Consider the following 16,213-nt stretch of genomic DNA (forward strand, 5'->3'; position numbering starts at 1 on the left):
TATGTGATATATGTGAGGTGTTAGAAGTGTTACTTTGGACAGAAATGATCTTAAATGGATTTTGGCATGATAAGGCTTAGATTATGCATATTTGAGAAGTGAGGTAGTGATTTTGAGTTTGAGATGTTTTTGGAGTGTGTGAGTGGATCAAACACATCCCATATGATGTTTGTGGTTTGTGGGAAGCATCACTTTGGTCAGAAATTCAAAGGTTTAGAGGTTGAGCATTTTACCTCTTTGAAACTTAAGAAACTTGCATTCTAAGAAAGAAAGAGAAAGCCTATAATTTGTGTGACTTTGGTGTGAATTGAAGAGTGGAAATGACCTCTATTTATAGGCCATGAGTTCTGAATGCAGATCTTTGCAACTTGCTCAAGAATTGGTGATTTGGCATTTGGAGATAAAGTGGAATCTTTACATTTAATGCAAATGGTTAAAGTAACTAAACCATGGTTATTTTGGCCAAGCTTCTTATCCTCTTCCATTCTGATCTCAAATCAGAAAATATCTCCCAATTATTGCTTCTATGCATCATTGCTTGGATTATAGGTCATGTAGTATAGAAACTTAGTGAAAAATGGTGCAAATCCAAGTGAAAATGATCACTAATGTCAAAATTCAAAACCATGGCTACACTCCATATTTTTTCATGCTCTTGGACATTTTGGAAAGCTCATATTACACACTTCAAAACCCTAGTTGAAATTTTCTTCAAGACCTTTAAGGAAATGGGTGAAAAAGATCCATGAACTTTGAAGAAAATGAAGTTTTAAGTGAAATTTTCAAAAGATACCAACTTTGAAGCTTCATATCTCTTAAATGGTTGATCTTATGGAAAAAAAATTATATGTGTCAAAGTTGTTTATTGGATCAAAATCTACAACTTTCATGTTGGAAGTTTTTTTCAGTTTGTAGGTGAAATTTTGAGTTATTCCCTTTCAAAGTTTGGAAAAAACCATGAAAAACACTTAGAAAAATTTTCTAAGTATGAAAGTCAAACTTTTGACTTTTTGATTCTTGATTGATTTTCTTGATTTTTCTTGATCAAATGACTTCATATATCATATATTGATGATTCAAAACTTCAAAAGTCATGGTTGACCAAAATTCCCCAAAAGTCAATGGCAATCTTGTACAGTTGACTTTTTCAGACGAATCGCGTTTCTGGAGATTTCAAATGAAACAGGCTATCCTCACCATATGGATGGTATGAATGGATCATATTGAAGCATTAGAGGATATTGAGCCATGGTTTGAGTTGTGGCACCATGTCCTGATTAAAAAGTCAATGGTTTAGTGAATTAGGTCAAAAAACCCTAATTGTCGACCTGATGAAATTGATGACTGTGGATCTTGAATTGAGATGTAATTTCCATTGGATATTGTCATAGGGATTATTTGAGGATGATTGAAACCTTTGATTGACTTCCTGGGGTTTTTAGGGTTCCCCAAATGTGATCCCTGATTTTCAGTCCCTGATAGTTCAAAACCCTGATCTGAGGATTTGTCTGATCAATCTTTGTGTAGGAGATGTTATGAGCCAATGGATTAGGTCAAAATGATGTACTTGGGGTATTGAGGTCATGTCCCAAGGCATTAGGTCAAATTCTGAGCAAAAGTCAGGAGTGTGATGTCTTCAGTCAAAACCCTAATTCAGTCGATTCAAAGCTGTTGAGCTTGTTGAAATGAATCTCTGAGGACCAAATGTTGATTATTGATGAAGATGATTCATTTGAGATGAAGGGAGAACAAAACCCTAGTTGATTGTTGCTTGTACTGATGAGTGATTTCCAGATTAAATCCTGCTGAGTCACAAGTAGCAAACACAAACTATGCAATTTGTTAGAGATGCAAATGATGCATATGCAATGATATGAGGTGGTATCTTAGGTCAAAAATTGGGGTATGACACTTAGAACCCAAATAGGACACATCCACCCAAGAGGAATTATTCCCGGTGAAACCTCTTACCCATTTGCTTAGAGCCAAAATAAGTTCAAAGCCACATAGCTTTCTCTTGTGCTATAACAAGGACCCTCGATTAGCCTCCTCTTTGACTTTGTACAAGGACCCACAGGCTTCTTAAAAGCATTCCCAACTTCCTCTTGAGCTTGTATACAAGGACCCATTAGGTTTCTTATAAACATAGGAACAGGTCTTTAGTCACCTTTTAGCCTACCCTGGTGATTTTCTTCTACTCTTCAAACCAGACTTTAAGCAAGCTAAGAATGTTTCAATCTCATATTGGGTTCACCTTTTGGAATGAGAGACATGGAGAATCTCTGTCACCTTTACCTTCCAATCTTCAACATAATTTTCCTTAGCAGAGTCTAGGTTCCATATCTGTCTATCCTTAGTCAGTGTCAGCCTTAATCTTGGGCTTTAAACAAGAAGTCTCAATTAGCTAATCATTCTTCCATCATCAAAATCCCCTAGAAAGGGTTAGCCTCCAACATTCCTTCATTTTAACAAAATTCCCTGGAAAGGGTTAGCTTCCAAAAATTGAACTTTCAAAAGATAAACTCTCCAGCAGAGTAAAACCCCTGGAAAGGGTTAGCCTCCAAAATCAGTCCTCTAAGGTCATAATTCCCTGGAAAGGGTTAGCTTCCAAAAATTCAACTTTTTAAAGATAAATCTCACTTAAGTTCAGTCTCAGTCAATAAAAACGAATTCCCTGGTAGAGTCTACATTAGGTTAATCATCCAGACAAATTCCCCAGTAGAGTCCATCTTCAAACCTGGGTCTTTCATTCATCAATTCCTGTTTAACAAAAGCACAATCCTCAGTAGAGTCAACCTTTAGGATAATCCTCAACAGAGACAAAAACCCCCTCTGAGTCAAAAGATCCCACACTGGTAGATCTTTCTTCATTTTAAAAGTCAGCCTCAACCTTGGACTTTGTACAAGGCACATACTCCTCTTAAAGTCAAAATTGTACTCATAGGTATTCCCCTATCCAGAGTCAGCCACAACCTTGGGCTTTATACAAGGCATATAATGGAGTCTCCCCAGTGAATTCTTCACCATCAAGTAGCCACAACCTTGGGCTTTGTACAAGGCAGATAAAACCACATTTTCCTGTGTCAAAAGATTCCTAACCTTCAAGATCTTTTCCCATAAAGTCATCCATACTCAGTTTCCTCAACAGTCAGCCACAACCTTGGGCTTCATACAAGGCACAAAATAGAGTCTTCCCTAGCAAGAGTCAGCCACAACCTTGGGCTTCATACAAGGCACAAAATAGAGTCTCCCTAGGTAGAGCCAGCCAGAATTATGGGCTTTGTACACAACACTAAATAAACCTCTCAATCATAAAACAAAATAAAACACTTTCTAACTAAAGTCAGCCTCAATTCTGGGCTTCATACAGAACACAAATCATCCAAAAGTCAATTCCCAGTGGAGTTATCTCCCAGAGTCATTAAAAACAATCAAAAGCCTCAAGCTTGGGCATCATACAAGTCAACTAAAATCAAATCTTTCAAACAGTAGATAGACATAGCTTATCTTTATAGGGAGATATTTCTCCTATCTCACCGCAAACAAACAATCATTTCAAACAAATAATCATTTCAAACATTCTCCCATTTAGGACTCGTGAAAGGCATGCTCTGGCTACATCCCAGACTTGTACAACTTTCCCTAATTTGGTCGAGAATTTTTCATTCAAGAGACACGTGACTGTCATACTTGGTCAACCAAGTAGGGTCTCTCTCTTAATGAAACAAACTCAGCTTTTCTGTCACTTTTAAATGTTTGTGGTGGAATAGTAGAAATACCTCTCTGTAAAGATGATTTCATGTCTCTTTACTGTAAACAGAGATTTAATTCAAGCTTCAACCTTGAGCTTTAAGAAAGACACCAAAAATAATTAATTTCCCTAATTAGTTCTTCGAACTACAAAAAGCTCTGACTTCCATTAGGGATATGTAGGCATGAGGTTCACAAGGAATCTCAGGGAGCTAATAAAATACCAAAAATAGTCAGTCTATCTTTCAATTCAATTCAATTCAATTCAATTTTCCTCTCCTAACACAAAGGAGAAACTTTCCCAATAATTAGCAACAAACACAAACACATAGACACAGAGAAGGTTCATGTAGAGTACTACGGATATGTAGGGTGCTTAAAACCTTCCCTATGTATAGCCGACCTCCCGGACTCCAGAATTTCTAGTCTAGGTGAATCCCCACACTTAGCAAACTCCTAGGGTTTATTTGAGATCTTTTTCCCCTTTCTTCCTCGTAGGATAATTAAAAAGTTCGTGTGTTATCGTAGGAAGAGCTGAAATAAAATTCATCCCGCAACGGCCGCATTCTCCTTCCAAATTCCGCGTGAAGAGTCTAGCGTGCCGTCCTCCCAAGTGAAACGAGTAGGTGAAAAAACGACACCACAGGGTCCTAGGGGTAAAAAGAGAAAGGAGGAAAGAGGGATTCATTCTGTACGATCAAAGTTTTGAGAAGAGGCAGAGGAGAGAGCTAGGGCACGAAGAACATGGAGGAATACATAGAGAGAACGTGAAGAGAAATTGAATCCAACCGTGAATTAAGGTGAGGGGGGACTCTTCCTTTTAGTATCTCTTATGTGGTCTTAGGTAATAAGTAGATTGATGTATGGTTTGATTCAATTAGATATTGGAATTGTTAGGTTAGGGTGTTATGATTTGGATTGAATTGATGAAATTATAAGATTGATGGTTATAATGCGTTATTTTTTAGGTATGATGATGTATGATGATAAATTCGATGTTTGTGTACCTGTATATGATGTCTGGAATCGTTTTTGGGTGAAAAGGGTGTGAAATCGCAGGTCAGTCGCAAACCTGAGAATTGGTAAGATCGCAGGTCCGTTGAGCGGAGGACCCGACCTGGTTAGCTTCTGTCTAACGTCGCTAGAGGTCCGCTGAGCGAAGGTCTAAAGGAATTCGCTTCTGCCTTGCGTCGCTAAGCGAACCTTGTTGTGCGGGAATTTTTCTAAAACTTTAAAATGGTGTATCTTTTGATCCGTGAATCTTTTCTTAGTGTCGTTTTGGGCGTTGTGCAAGTAATTAATTGTTTTATATGATGAATGATGAATATGGGCATTAGCCAACTTTATTTCTTTAAAACTCGATTTAATTACTTGATGAGAAGTGAACATTGTGTGCATATGAGATAGGTGTGACAATGTGTTTGATGTGATGATGAATTGGTTGTGATTAATATTATGATTGTGATGAATGCATGACTATTTGAATGATGTTGAAAACATGTACATACTTATTCGGTGATGTGGTGTTGAGATGAGTTGTTCATCGTGATTCGGTGATGTTTTAAGTATGTTATGTGTGTTTCATTCATTCATATGCATTTGATGATGGATCCTGGTGATGTTTGGATCGTTAGTGGACATATTTCCCATTGTGCGTAAATTGTGTCGGTGGTCCGTATCTCGATGAGGCGTAGATCGGTTAGGTGGATTGATTCCACGGTTTATTGGTACCACATGCATAGTGTCAGTTGTGTCATATGCATTTTGTCATAACATGGTTGTATGGATTTGTGTTGTGTGTTGTAATCTATTATTGTGTGAATTGATGAATGATAAATGTGAATCTGAATATGTATAATTGGGTGAACGGTATATTATGATGCTTGTTGCTTATGAATTGCATAATATTTACTAATTGCGAATGAGACTCACCCTTACATGTTGTCATTTTCAGATTGAGGAGTAGCGGCATTAGTGCTCGGTGAGGATGACTCGTAGAGTTTATCCGTTTATGTTGGGTCGTGTCGGTCATGCTCTGATCTTGTAACACTGGGGGATGATAGTTATAGAATTTTATGATATTACTCTATTTTATTTGGTGTTGAATTATATTTCCATTTGGTTATATTGACGATGTTTCTTATTCCGCTGTGATAAACATAATTGTGTTTTGGTAAATCGTTTCCTAATGAAGCATGACTTGACCATGATTAGTTTATTTATTTTAAATAATTGTGGCACCCTTGTGTTTATGTTTTTACTCTGATATATTTATTTAAATTGCCGCGGGGTTTAGAAGGGTGTTACACTTAGAGCCGATTTGCTAAGATTCAATCGGTATAACATCCTTGTTTTCAATTGTATATCATTGCCGATTTTTTATTTGAATCTTGATGACTTTCTTTTAACCTTGAATCGTTACAATGAAATATGGTTAGGATTGATTCCTTTTTGCCTTAGAATATGGAGCATTCTTAATTATGTGATTGTGATATTCAAGTTGGGGAGAATAAAAAGATGTATTGGTGTGGAGAAGAAAAAAATAATTGATTGCTCAAGAGTGAAAAAGAAAAAAAAAGAAGAAAAGAAAAGAAAAAAAGAGAATAAAAGCTAAGAGCTTTGTGTATATCATTAGCAAGTTACTTTGAAAATAAAAGGTTGGCCTCTTGAGCAAGAAAAGAATGAAATTGGTTGGTAAGGATGTGTGGACATAATTGTGAAATTGAATGGTCTCTTAGGTTTTGATACTTTCTTTTCAATGGCCGTGAGATATGACACTTCCTTGTTAACCAAGCCAAGCTACAACCTTAAAAGTCCTTTGAGATTCATGCTTTTACGCTTTTTGTATAATTGTTGTTTAGATGAATGCATAATTAATTCTGGATGTTAGCGTCATTGTTGTGTGAGTGTTAGGATCCTCAATTTTGTTCTCTTACCAGAGAAGTGTGTAGGTTGTGATTCATTCTTGAACTTATTTTGCTTTAGGAATTGTTGACGTAGAATTTGTATATAGGATTGGTATCTTAATCATGGTGTTATTATGGTAATGGTAAGATGTTACTTTTGTGTACTTTTGGAATTTGAACCACCCATTTGTTCTTGGTTAAACTTGTGATCTTGTGGTTGTTTCATGTTCCTTGTAATTTACCATTGTTTTTGTTTGAGGACAAACAATATTTTAAGTTGGGGAGAGTTGTTAGGTGCAAAATTGTGTTAATATTTAGTCTTGTATTCGGTACCTTTCGACTATTTTATCGCGTATTCTTGTGATCCCCGTTTATTTTGAAGTAAATAATAGTAGTTTAGTTAATTAAGCTTTTGTTTTCTGTTAATCTCTTTTCTAGTTGATTTTTTTGTACAGGTTTTCTCTTTTAGGTTGAACTTGAGGTTTGAAAAGATGAAAGAACTGAAAAGAAGAAATGTCAAAGTCACCCTCACGGGCGCGTCGCGAGCAAGTGCGCGCACCGCGCGCTGAAAAGAAATTGTTGGATCAAATTCCAAGGGCTTGCACACACCGCGCGCAAAGGAGCGCGTGATGCGCGCTTTAGGGCGGTTTGATCATTAATGAGGATAGAGCGACGCGGGCAGGAGCGCGCGATGCGCGCTTGACAGAATCTGATTTTTTGTATAAATAGATCAGTTCTGTTTTTGAGAGAGGTTACACTATTTTGAGAGCCAAGGAACCCTAATACCACTGTAGCAACATAGAATCGGATAATCGGAGCATTGATCGTCGAGAAATCACCATTGATGCTTGCTTATCTTCATTCCTTCCTTCTTGTACAAGCTACCATGTTTATGGATAGCTAAAACCTTTTAGTGTCAAGGCTTTGATGTAATCTTCCTTACCTTTTGTATATTTTTCTTGTGAATATTGTGTATGAACAAGTTATTAATCAATATAGATGATCTAGTTTGTTTACTCTTGAATTTCTATGATTTAAATGTTTGTGAAATACAATATTTCAATCTTGATCTAACTCTATCATCTATCAAACATTAAGTCTAGACATGGAATTAATTGTTTATAATCACTTTGTATTGGTTTTTAAATGTTATTTGTATTGTTCAATGGGTTGAGAAATCGTTGCTTGAACAATACGATAAATCTTGCTATAACGTTGCGGAAACGAACGGTATAGACGAACGATACATGAAGTATTGGTTGATAACGAATTCATACGCATGTTCGTAGGAAGACATACAATATTAGGTCGATTAAATCAAGTCTTGATACTTTTCTTTAACCTTAAAACTTTCCAAATTTTAATCTTTGCTACTAAACTTGTGAATGATCTTTTACCAAACCAAACCCAAAGTAACTTTAACTCAAGACAATATAAGCTATAGAACGTCGGTGATATCGCACCAATCCCTGTGGAAATGATAAACTAAAAGTACTCTAATATACTTTCAACAACGTTGCACCGAGTCGGGCTAACAATTAATTGCGTTGTTTATTTTTTTCTGCAATTTACATTCTGCATAATCTCTTGTTTTAGCAGTATTTTGTGCCAGTAATGATGTCATAACATATGTTTTGACATCTGAATTGCAAGTGCCAGAACCTTGAATGAACCTACTTTCTTTCCATAGTACCTTGAATCCACCAAAACTCCCTTTGAAATGAAATGACACTTCTATTTAAAGGTCCTAATATGAGGTCTTCGTTAGGCGCCCCACCCAATTGCACTTAGTCCGCCTACTTTCTTCTTTGTTAAATAATGTCACCTCACCTGCAACTTGCCCTAACCTTTTTATATTGCTAGGAACACCGTCCATCCTCGTCTGGCACCCAAACTCTTTCTTCCTCTTGAAGTAACTTAGTCTTGAAGTCATGAACCGTCTTTGCTCGCTAAGTGTGCTTGTGCTTTAAGCTTAATGAGGATGATCACTTAACCTTAAAGTTGCTTATCCATGCAGTCATTTAATTATTTCATTAAATCTGATCACACTCTATCTCTAATTTTTTAATATTAATTAAATTAAATAATTAATAAATAATTTTAATTAAATCTCTACTCTCCCCGATTAACCGAATAAATCATATATATCAGTCAAATAAAAAAAATAAAAATATATATAAATTTAATAAAAAAGAAATAACTAAATTTAGGTATTACAACATAAGTTGTGAAAGTGTGTTACATTCAAAAAGCAGTCAAGAGATTTCTCTACCAAGTCATTACTTGTTCAACTATTTTACATCCTATTGCTCAAGTTGAAAATGATAGATACATACCAACCTTTTGTGGAGGATATTGAAGCATGAATCGAAGAAAGTTGGATTAAAATTCTTTTGAGTTAATTGAAAGTTAGTTAGTGTAGACTTGTAGTTGCTTATTTCTCATGTAACAATGTAGCAAAGCACATACATCGTAGCCTATCGTGCAAGTCATGTAAAAGCTATATCATGTGACCATATAGCTTATCGTGCAAGTCGTGTAGTTCTAATCAATGATAACTGCACTTCATTAATACTTAATTGTTAGTTCATAATAAATGCCAATATTTTTTCTATTTTTCTTTCTTTCTATATTACACATTTATTACATGTTTATGTGACTATAGATACAAAATTATATTAATGGAAGCTCCTTATTTCAACCTCTCTTTAAAGAGCAGCAGGAATTAAAATAACTTTTTTTTTTAGATTTGAATTCCTTTTATACTTATTATCTGTATTTCTTAATTTCAATTTCTTTTTTCTAAAAAACCAAAAATGAAAGAAATAATAAAAAACAATGTAGAGAAGAGTTAATAAGATTATTCAATATTTTTTTAGTTTAGTAGACTTCTAAACAAACTTTGTCCTGTTTATGATTTTTTTTTTTTTTTATCTAACATTGATTTAGTTGAGTTATATGTTTTCCATTTGATAAATATGTTTACCGAGAGATTGACGCAATAAATATAATAATATTAATATATTTATTCTATCTATCTTTCCCCAAATAAAAATATCTATTGAAAACTTATTTAGTTAAGATTCTTATAAGGAATAATCTTCGATTGCTTCGTGTTTGTTTTTTTCCTCCACTTTAAACTGTATTAGAGTTTGACCTAATTCATCCTTATAAAATTGGTTGGTAAGGTGAGGAGTGTCCTTCTATATACTCTTTCAATGCTATATCTCCAACTAATGTGGGACTTACTTTAGGATCTTCCTAATACACCTCCTCGCGCCTATCACTCTTTTTTTGGGCTTGGTGCGTGGATATTAATGGTGAGCGGCTCATGGTCCGATCGATAGGCTCTGATACCATATTAGAATTTGACCAAACTCATCCTTACAAAACCGGTTGGTAACGTCAGGAGTGTCCCTCTATATATACTCTTTCAATGCTCTCTCTCCAACCAATGTGAGACTTACTTTAAGATCTTCCTAATATTTAAAAACTTGAAGCACGTCATCTTTGATCTTAATCAAATAAACTCATGTCAAATAACTCTGTAAAAGAAAAATTGCTTCTCCATACTTCTTGGAAAACATTGTTAGCCTAACTATTCTATCTTCTTCATTCTTCTACAATCAACAATGACTTCTAACCTTCCTCATGAAAGAATAATGTGCAATAGACTTCCATTGCAAAATGGGCACTAACTTCACTCGAAAAAGACTTCTATGAGTTTGCCTTCTCAAGCCTTAAGGATAAGCAAAAGGTCATATCTCTTAACTTATGGAATCTAATGGTATCCTTAAACTTTTTTTATGGTCGAAAGACTTTGTTCCTTCCAATGTCAACCACACTTCTGCTCGAGTATGGGTCAAAATACATGGGTTATCTCAAGAATGCTGGAGACTAAAAATTATCTTTGCTATTGCGAGTAGTTGATGCACACTAGTTTGCACTGATTCCTCTTCAAGTAAACCTGTTTTTGATAGACCTTTTGGTCACTTCTTGAGAGTACTACTAGACATTTATTTACTTAAGGATCTAAGATATAAAATTCTTGTTGAGAGAGTAGGTTTTGCTTTCTTTGAGGATATAGAGTATGAAAAACTGCCTAAATTATGTAACCATTGCAAAGCATTGGTCACTCCTTAGGGATATGCAAGAAAAGAAATGCAAACTTAGAGGAAGCCAATAAATCCAAAACAATAAATGACACTTAGAAAATTTATATTCTTTTGACAAACAAAGGTAAGAAGCAAAATGAGGGAGAGAAAAACAAGACCAAAATGGAGACATTGCTAAAGAATTTGACACAATCACTTCGGAATTTCTAATATATGTCCTCATAAGGTTTGGCTTCAATTGTAATTTCTATAATTAGATCCAAGCAATTCTTGCCTCAACTTTCCTTTCAGTTTCAATTAATGGAAATGTTCACGGCTTCTTCAATTTTAGTAGAGGGGTCAGGCAAGGAGACCATTTATCTCCTTTGTTGTTTTTGGTCTAAGATCATCTAGAAATTGGCTTCTTGGAAAGGATCCACTCTCTGAATGGCTGGAAGGGTCATGTTAGTTAATATTTTCATACAAAGTATGCTAACGCATATTATTTATTGCTACTTCTTTCTTGTTTCTTTATTGAGGTCCATTGAGAAAGCAATTATAAACTTCATCTATAGTGGAGAAACTAATAAAAAGGAGCTGGTAGTGGTTGGTTGGAAGAAAATGTGCAAGTTCTTGACACATGGAGGTTTAGGACTGAGATCCCTTCTAAGATTGAATGAAGTTGCAAATTTGAAGCTTTGTTGGGATCTGATTACTACAAAGAATACTGGATATCCTTCTAAAAGGCTGGGTCCTCAAGTCATATGGCACTATTAGACATCATATTTTCTCCTCCTTGTGATCCATAACTAAACATGAGCTTTACACTCTTAATCAACATTCCATCTGGTCCTTGAGAAAAAGGAATGCAATTATTTTTTAGCATGATGTTTTGTGTGGTACTCCCTTCATCCTTGAAACAAGCAATGAATTCCTAAAATCTCATGACATCCCCCTATACACCAAAGTTGGACACTTCATTTCCAATGATGATTGGAAGTTCCTAGATGGCTAGAACTCCCTTTTCCCTTCCCTTAAGCATAGACTGCACGACAACCTTATGTGTAACACCAATTAGGAAGACTCTTTCATCCGACCCTGAATCACATGGGGGTCCTCACTTTGAAGGATACTTATAAATTCAAAGCTCCATCAATTAACTATGACTGGGCTAAAATTATCTGGTTCAAGGATATCCCTCCTTCCATATCTACTGTCATTTGGAAACTGGTGATTGATAAGTTGCCTACTGATGATAATCTCGGGTTCAGAGGTTGCTACAGCAGTTCTATGTGTAGCCTTTGCAAGAGGAATATTGAAACCTTTAAGCATTTGTTTTTTGAATGCTCTTTCACGAACAAATTTTGAATATGGTTCTACAACATTATCTACATATCCAACTCGCCTTAGCTTTTGGAAGATTGGTGGATGGCTTGTGGCACTAACATGTCAAGAAAATGTTCCTTAGCTGTAAAAGCTTCAATCACATACATTATAAGCAACCTGTGGAAGGTGAGGAATTTCGATAGGTTTAGAGGCAAACCTCCTAATGTCTTCCACATAAGAAACAAAATCAAAAATCACATTATGTTGAATGGAATAAACTTAACTACTACAACTTCATATCTAGTGGATGATTTTCAAATCATCAAAGCCTTCAAGCTTGTTGTTAGGCCTCCTCGTGCTCCTCAAATCAAAGAGGTCTCGTGGCACCCTCCCATTCTCGATTGGTTAAAATGTAATTGTGATGGAATTTACCATCATGATCCTCTCTCTGCCGGTTGTGTTGGGATCTTTTGAAATAATCATGGGAATCTTGTGCTTTCTTTTGGTGCATGAAAAGGTTGAATGGTCCTTCTCTTACTTGACTGAATTATGTGCAATCATCTTCGCCATAAAGATAACAACGGAAAGAGATTGGTGCAAGCTTTGAAACTGATTCAATTAATGTCGTGCAAGCTTTCCAAAATCAATCTTTGTTGTCATTGTAGTTAAGAAATCATTGGTTTAGTTGCTTAACTTTTTTTGCACATAAACACTTGTTCATTTCACACATTTATAGGAAATGAAACACTTGTGTCGATTACATGGCCAATGTGGGTCTCAGTTGCAACTCTCATCATTTTTTTATTTCATTCCTATTAGCTTTAAGAAGGACTTTGTACAAAATAGGTTAGGTATGTCTTCTTTTAAATTTTTCTCCTATTGATGGCTTCTTAGATGTCCCTTTTTGGTAGTGTTTCTTTTTTACCGTATGAGATTTTATTAAAAAAAATTAAGATTCTTATAAATCAAGTTGATATAAATAATTTAAAAATTAGACAATGAGGTAATTCAAATATATATACTTCCTCCGTTCTATATTATAAGCAAATTTCACTTTTTAGATTTATTGAATAATTAATATATTAAGCAAATTTCACTTTTTAAGTTAAATTTCACTTAAAAGTAAACTTTACTTATAGTATAATATGAGAGGGAGTCTTACTTAAGCTATATGATTCTTGGTTCAAAGTTTAATTCATGACAACAGATTTTTTAATATACTTTATTAATAAATTAATGTAAATAAATTATTTATAATTATAAATTAATATTTAAAAATTATTTAAAAAGTAAACTATATGTGCCAACTTAAGTTTTATTTTATATATTTTATACAAATTAAAAAATATAGTTAATTATATATGAATATAACATCCTTCATTAAGAGACATTAATAAAAAAATTTACATACATTTATTTTTTCCTACTTTTTTAATTAAAAACATTTTTTCCATAAATTAACCAAAATAACTATTTTAATTTTAACTTAAAAAATTAAATTTTAATAAAAAATAATTTCTAAATAAAACTTACTCACCGACATAATTAAAATATTAAAAATAATCTTTTATAGAAATATCAAACATTTAAAACTTTATGAGAATCTAATCCTCAATTTATGATGAAAAGCGAGATGACAAGATCCATTAATAAAGGACAATACTTGCCTACTTACCACGCCAATTTCATTTTCTTTAATTATTAGTTTATTATAAATCTTAATATATTACTCACATGAGACTTGTCAAGATAATAAAAAAAATGGTTTAATTTGGGTTGTTTCATAAATAAAGAAAATCGATTCCAACAACCAAAATTAGAATTTTTTTGTTTTTTTTTTTTTTGAGGAAGGATGGGTTTAGGAACATGGTTCAGACACAAATTCACAGATCCTGTTCTCTTGGTTCTTCGAGGGTACTATGTTTATGAACTCTACTATGTTCTTGTTTTGTCTATTTTAATTTTTTTTTTCTCTAGTGAAACCTTTTTTTGAAGTTGTTTAGTTAATTGTATTTTATGGAAGGTTTTTGTTTATTAATTTCTGTGTTTTTTTTTTTGTTCAGGGGTGCTGAACCGAAGCAGGTATCTTTCTCTGCTGCTCTTGGGATTACTCTTGGAGTGTTTCCTATTTGTGGTAAGTTGTTGATTGATTGGGATTTTAGTTTTGAATATCATTTATCATACTATCTCTTTGGATACCTTTATTGGAGTTTTTTCTATTTGTGGCAAGTTGTAAGAAAAGTTTGTTAAAGTTGGTTGGAAGAAAGTTAGTTTGTTGATGGTATTGAATTTGTTGATTCTATGCGATTTCTATATATATAGAGTCTCTCGTGTATTTCTTAGAATTGCGGCGGGGTCTGACACATTCTTACAAAACTCGTTTGTAAGGTTCGTTTATAAGGTGAAGATTGTCTCTGCTTATAAACATATATATGTTGACCATATATTGTCTGATGGGCGACTCTTAACACACCTCTTCATGCCAACACTATTGAGCTTGGTGTGTGGATATAAATTGTGGGTGGTTTGATGGTGGATACCTAATAACATGTGGCCCAACGGATCTTGAAATAGGCTCTGATACCATCTTAGGATTGTAGTTGCTTTGTCACAGTTGAACTATAACTAACCTATACAATACCTTGAAAAATTTGAGACGGCTCTGGACTCTGGTTATTGGCAAGGAAAAAGTCAAGATATTGTCTCTTTTATGAGTGCTCTATTGAACCTATTAAGTGTATTTGTAGGAACTAGTCCTTGATAATGCTTTGTCAGGATAGTTCAGTAGTTTTACATTTCAATTTGGGTCATCTTTTTTGTTGTGATGATCTATCTAATAAAAATTATATCCAAAATTAAAGACTGTTTTAAAGGATTCTTTTGAAACAGGTGTCACTGTGTTACTCTGCGGTATTGCTATATCGTTACTTGGATCGTTTGTTAACGCTCCCATTCTGTTGCTTGCAAACTTCTTTGCTACTCCTATTGAGTTGAGGTAACTTGATTTAACAAGCTGCTATTGTTTTGCGGTGCGATCCACAATCGACAGCATTGTTCTATGGCTGTTTTCATTAGAAACCTTAACCCCATTGATGTTGAAGTCCTAATTAAATTATTTGTTTGACATATTTTAGTTTGATTATACCGTTTCTGCGCCTCGGTGAATTTATCACTGGCACACCTCATTTCACTTTATCATCTGATGTTTTAAAGAAAGTTCTTACGGGTCAAGCTTCAAAGCAAGTCCTACTAAGCATTGCCAATGCGGTAAGTAGCTGATGCCATAAAATTAATTTGCATGATGCGATAGTGATTGATGTTCTAAGTTTACCTTATGCGTGACGTGATCACAATCACATTTGAAATAATTTGCTTATCGGTATTTTTTGCAGTTATTAGGATGGCTAGCGGGATCGCCTTTAATTTTGGCAAGTCTTTACATATTACTGTTACCGTGCTTCAAGTTTCTAATTCGGAAACTCAGCAGTCCTCCTTCGAGTCCAAGGATGCCGCTCCAACCACTGATAGATATTGGGTCTAAGACAAGGGATGTTTGACAGATAATCACTTCATCTGCATTCATAGGGAGTGATCAGTCATTCACATGTTGTCTTGTTGAATTGTTTCATAGCGAAACAGGATATATATGTTTGCAAAAAGACTAGTCACTCATTCACATGTTGTCTTGTTGGATTGTTTCGAAGCGAAACAATATATATACATATGCAAAAATACTAGTCGCTGACAGTGTAAAATAGTTGTGAACGAATACTTGATATGAATTAGTCACTTCTCTTAAGTGGTTGATTTGTTTGTAAATGTACATAACTGTCTCATGACCAAGAATACATCGTTCTGTTATGTTTATGATTTGCTCTATAGTATGTATTTATTTCTCTGCTTAGTTACAGTTCTTTTTCAAAAAATCTAAAATCAGCTTAAAATAGAAAGCTATTTTGAATAATTTCTTTTGAAAATCAGTTTTAGTCAATGATGATTATATCTTAGTAAACAAACACAATAACTTTCAATTTCATTAAAAAAATCCTTATAAATATAATCTTTAAATTATCAAATGTTGAAATTATTTTTCGTATAATCGGTAAGAAAACAGGCTCAAATCACCAAGATTTAATA

The 16,213-nt window shown here is 34.3% G+C and overlaps 1 protein-coding gene across 1 annotated transcript; it reads left to right on the forward strand.

Moving 5' to 3' along the window:
- Nucleotides 1-13,815: 13,815 nt before the first annotated feature.
- Nucleotides 13,816-15,946, forward strand: LOC131629970 (uncharacterized). The gene is made up of 5 exons (XM_058900771.1): nt 13,816-13,990; nt 14,140-14,210; nt 14,966-15,071; nt 15,211-15,343; nt 15,469-15,946. The coding sequence occupies exons 1-5, from the start codon at nt 13,929-13,931 to the stop codon at nt 15,631-15,633; spliced, it is 537 nt and encodes a 178-aa protein (XP_058756754.1). The 5' UTR covers nt 13,816-13,928; the 3' UTR covers nt 15,634-15,946.
- Nucleotides 15,947-16,213: the final 267 nt, after the last annotated feature.

The sequence above is a fragment of the Vicia villosa genome, unplaced genomic scaffold (assembly GCF_029867415.1).
Source record: "Vicia villosa cultivar HV-30 ecotype Madison, WI unplaced genomic scaffold, Vvil1.0 ctg.000625F_1_1, whole genome shotgun sequence".
Classification (NCBI taxonomy): domain Eukaryota; kingdom Viridiplantae; phylum Streptophyta; class Magnoliopsida; order Fabales; family Fabaceae; genus Vicia; species Vicia villosa.

Excerpts from the sequence above, each read along its gene's own strand:
- LOC131629970 (XM_058900771.1), top strand. The coding sequence starts at position 13,929 with ATGGGTTTAGGAACATGGTTCAGACACAAATTCACAGATCCTGTTCTC. Across the intron at positions 13,991-14,139 it reads GTTCTCTTGGTTCTTCGAGG|GGGTGCTGAACCGAAGCAGG; the intron begins GTACTATGTTTA and ends TTTTTTGTTCAG. Across the intron at positions 14,211-14,965 it reads TGGAGTGTTTCCTATTTGTG|GTGTCACTGTGTTACTCTGC; the intron begins GTAAGTTGTTGA and ends CTTTTGAAACAG.